Here is a 4,583-nt window from a genome sequence, read left to right as displayed (position 1 = left end):
ACAAATCAGTCAATTTTAACCTTCAATATTATAGTAATGTAGTACCAACTGACTCTCATATATATTTTACAGCATTAGTTGAGAGATTTTTTTTCCTTAAGAAAATGTGGCATGTACTGTACCTGATATATAGCCAAAAATAATCGACATTGAATCGAATCGAATCGAATCGCAAGTTTGTGAATGAGAATCGAATCGAATCGTGAAATTTGTGTCAAAACCCAGCCCTATTATGCTCTGCTTAAAAATATTGTTTAATGTTCAATATAAAACCGAAAACTGACAGGATAAAGCGAAAAATCACATCTTGTCCATGTTAACGAGTTTTTGTCCTAACCAGCTGCAACCATGGCAATATGTTTTGGCATGTAGTGCCTCCCACAGTGAAACCTAATTGGTTCAAAGTTCCAAAAAGCTGTTTAAGAACTAAATATGTTCTGTTTTTATTCTGTTTCACCCAGTATTTAAAGAATGGCACATATTCATGCAGTGTAAGGGTACGATTTCTGAACGTTAAGATGACGCACATTTAATCAGTTATCCTGCTCTTGTTTTTCAGCTCACCTCACTCAAGCGCCCACTGGTGGTCATCCATGACCTCTTTGATAAATCCATTATGGATATTACATGGTAAGAAAACAGCTTTTCTTCACATAGACAATGTGGTGGGGTGAAGACTTGCATGCGTGAGAGTATTGTGAACGGATCGTATCTCTCAGGACACTCAATGGGCTGGGACTCCTGGTGTGCTCCATGGATGGCACTGTGGCTTTCTTGGATTTCTCGCAGGATGAACTGGGAGATCCCTTGAATGAAGAGGAAAAGGTGGAGAAAATTTGCACACACCAGTGTCAACGTTATTTAAGTATTTAAGGCAACAATAACTTTTCAGTTGTATAATTGAAAAACTGGAATCTCACTTAAGTTGTACACATTTAGTGAAGTAGTACTTATCTATTTATTTAATAATAAGTGAATTGTTTCTTTGAACCATTTGTTGACACAAGAAAATTGGTTTATTCTAGGGATGTTCATTTCGGTTATTTTTCCTTAAATATTTTGATAAATTACTGAAAAAATTAATAATTAAATGACTTTTAAACTGTTTAACTGATTGTATTAATCGGTCAAAATTCTTACGGTCGGTTAACCGGTTAAAGCGGGCGTACACGGTGCGATTTTTGCTGTCTGACTTTTGCTGTACTGTGTGAGAAGAATTACGGGCCGATCCGAGACGTTACGAGCACCTCCCGTCCTCCCGATAATTTTGAAACATGTCAAAAAAAATCGGATGCTGTCGGTTTAAATTCGTGGTGTATGTGCGGTGGAGTAGTTTCTTCCACTGTTAGAAGGAAAAAATTCAAGTGATTGCGCCGGCGCCGCACAGTTAAGCATTGCTACCTTGACAATGCAGCCTGTTCATTATCATAATAAAATACAGTCAGTCAAACATATGGAAAAAAAACTATGTAGTAAAAAAAAAAATGTTTAGTAAAATCTGTGCCGTTTAGTGTTATCACCGCACCACCGTGATATTATGCATTTATTTATGATATTATGTTTTACGTGGATATTGGAACGCGAGTGAAGTAGGCTACATAATAAATAATAATTTGCCATTGAAATACATTGCGAATACGGAAACATTTGGTTTTGTGTGGAATGAGAGACCCAACGTTTTGGGGTTTTGTTTTAGCCTAAATGAATTCGTTTTGGCTTGTCGTTTATATTGCTATAGCTTCTTATATTTTTAATTCTTGTTCTTTTCTAAATAGATCCGAGACGTTACTAGCACCTCCCGTCCTCCCGATAATTTTGAAACATGTCAAAAAAAATCGGATGCTGTCGGTTTAAATTCGTGGCGTATGTGCGGTTGAACGAGACGATTTGGCGATCCATCTGAAGTTGACCAATCAGAAGATGACAAAAACCATATAGTCTATAATAATTTTAGTTTAATTATACAGTTCTATTTTTTATTTGTTATTCCGAATGTGCCAAATTTGCCGTTCAGCTTTATGAATGAATATGCCTGTTGTATTTCCGGCAAAACGAGCAGAAATTCAGAAATGGCCTACTCCCTCGAGTTCTTTATGAAGAACAGAAAGTCCATGCTTTTCAGCCATTCTCTTTGCCATGTCCTTTGTCTTCGTTTTTTGTTTTTTTTTGGACGTCACAAGCCGCCTGCCACAAAGAAAACTATTTCGTCCTCAGAATCCATATTTTTATGAATGGCGGGAAACGTAATGCTTACGTCAGAGTTTGTAAAATCGTAGTAAATTCGTGTCGTGTGTGACTGCCTCCGTACGATTTTCGGATAAACTCAATCGTGACGTGCCAGAGCTCACGACGTTCCGACCTTCAGAATCACACCGTGTACACCCCCCTTTAAACGGTTAAAATGAACATCCCTAGTTCATTCAGAATGTTACACTAAATCAAAGTTTCCAGTGCTACTTAAAGAGATGCACAAGACATTGTAGGAGAGTGTTTGCTAATTGCCTTTGCCTGCTTAATGCAGTGTGACAAAAACAGCCATGTAGCATTTAAAAAAAAATAGCTTGTTACAGGAAAAGCCAAACTGTTTTGAAAACAGCTGAGCTACTGTCACGCTTCTGAAGAATGTAAATGGCTTAATAGCTTTGCTACTTTTGGTTAGTTATTTAGCACACACAAACTAACAAGGTGGCAGAAAGACTCGAGTCTCCAAAATAAGATTTCTGTGTATCTTTCTGTAGAATGCTATTCATCAGAACATCTATGGAAAGAGTCTGGCCATCACGATGGAGTCCCAACTTTCCAGCACAATCATTGAGAACCCAGAAATGCTGAAGTATCAGCAGGAGCGGCAGGTGAACCAGAACCCCAATGAAGCCCAGGGAATCGGTCCTGAGAGCCAGACACCCAAACTCACCAATGTGCTCAACGGAGAGTCCCTGGAGGACATCAGAAAGGTCAGAAGAAAGAATATGTAACCATACACGCAGCAGTGCTATTTTAAAATGATTAAAATGAATATGCTGAATGATGATGTGGTAAGTAATGATTGCTTACTAGTATTTCCACCTCCAGCCATGGCTGGCTTGCAAGTTTACAAAATATAGTTTCCTGCTCTGTCAAATATTTAAAATCCAAACCACGTCTAGCAAAATTTGTTTGCAGATGGTTTGAGATTTAGGTATCTGAATATATGAAATTGATATATTTTATGTGTGACTTAAGAGTCTAAAAGTGTCCAAGTACTTTCTGGGACTAAATGAAATACTTCTCATGAGTGGTTATGTAAAATTGTAATAGTTTACATGCATATTACATGCAAATACATAATGTGTGGGTGTGTGATATTAAATAATTTGCATACAATTTGCATGCACATCTGCCTGTCTCTCTGTCTGTGTATGAATCTGTATATTTATGTATCATTTAATACCATGATGGTCGTAGCATTGTAGTTTGTGAAGATTTATCCGAACACTTTCATCCTCAAACATCAAGTTTCAGGACTGCAGTTATTAACAAATGGCTTTTTTTTTTTTGGATTGGGCAGAACCTCTTAAATAAGCAGGTGGAGACCAGAACCGCAGATGGGAGGAGAAGAATCACACCTCTCTGCATCGCACAGCTCGACACGGGGTAACCAACGCGCACAAGAACACGTCTAAAATGATCACTCACCTATACCACAGCATACACTCAGTGTCTGAATGTCTCTTTCTTTTACCCAGGGACTTCTCACCAGCGTTGTTCAACAGCGTCCCAATCTTGCCGGGGTCGTCTGCGTCGACTCAGCTCACCCCTCAGATCTCTTCGGATTCCAGTACGGCCAACTCGCTTGGCTTGCGACCCTCACATGACCCCACCACCACCTCTCCCAACAAAACTGCGGAAGACCACAAGGACAGGTAAGTGTACATGTATGCAAAGTCCCATTTCCCCTCTCTCTCAACCAATACTTTTTAAAAATCTCATTTCTTTTTCTTTCTCTGGTCTCTCTTTTAGTGCAACTGCAGCTGTGAACTCGATCGGGATGAAATCGAATCTGCTGTTGACATCTGCCTCCAAGATCGAGCCCATGAAAGCGCTGGATTCGCGATTTACCGAAAGGTCAAAGGCCACGCCAGGGGTCACTAGTGTACCCCTCACTATAGGCATCACCCCGCTTGACAGGTAATAAAGTCTGCATGATAACCGGTGTGTTCTTCTAAACTGAACTTAAAAACAAACTGAAGTTGTTTTGTGGTTCTGTCTCAGGGTAAAAGACTGCAGCTCTGTGAAGGAGCCGAAAGGAAAAGATGAGACCAGCAGCGACAGTGAGGACAAGATCATGGTGAAATCTATGGCCAAGAGGAAGGGAGAGATGGAGGGAGCAGAGGTGGTAGAGAAGAGGAAGAAGGGAAGGCCGAGGAAAGATGCCAAAATGATGCCCATATCACAGCCCTTCCCACAGGTGACATTTCTTCTTTCGAAAGATGCCTGGATCTCAAAGTCGACGGATGGGGCCTGTTCAGATCTTTTCTGAAGGGGGTTTTACTGTGTAAACGCTAAAGCACAGCATGCTGTAAGCATGTAAAATAAAACAATGC

General features: G+C 39.9%; 1 protein-coding gene across 1 annotated transcript in view; it reads left to right on the top strand.

The window, feature by feature from the left end:
- Positions 1-4,583, top strand: part of LOC107707818 (protein HIRA-like) — a 28,417-nt gene that overhangs the window by 7,398 nt on the left and 16,436 nt on the right. Inside the window, exons 10-12 of the mRNA XM_016511910.1 lie at positions 560-630; positions 720-825; positions 2,739-2,954. Coding sequence (XP_016367396.1) covers positions 560-630; positions 720-825; positions 2,739-2,954 — 393 coding nt within the window. The remainder of the gene's footprint in view (positions 1-559; positions 631-719; positions 826-2,738; positions 2,955-4,583) is intronic.

Source organism: Sinocyclocheilus rhinocerous, unplaced genomic scaffold, assembly GCF_001515625.1.
Source record: "Sinocyclocheilus rhinocerous isolate Xijiao unplaced genomic scaffold, SAMN03320098_v1.1 scaffold1256, whole genome shotgun sequence".
NCBI lineage: Eukaryota > Metazoa > Chordata > Actinopteri > Cypriniformes > Cyprinidae > Sinocyclocheilus > Sinocyclocheilus rhinocerous.
Note: the sequence above shows the minus strand (reverse complement) of the source record. Positions and strands in the feature narration are given on the sequence as shown.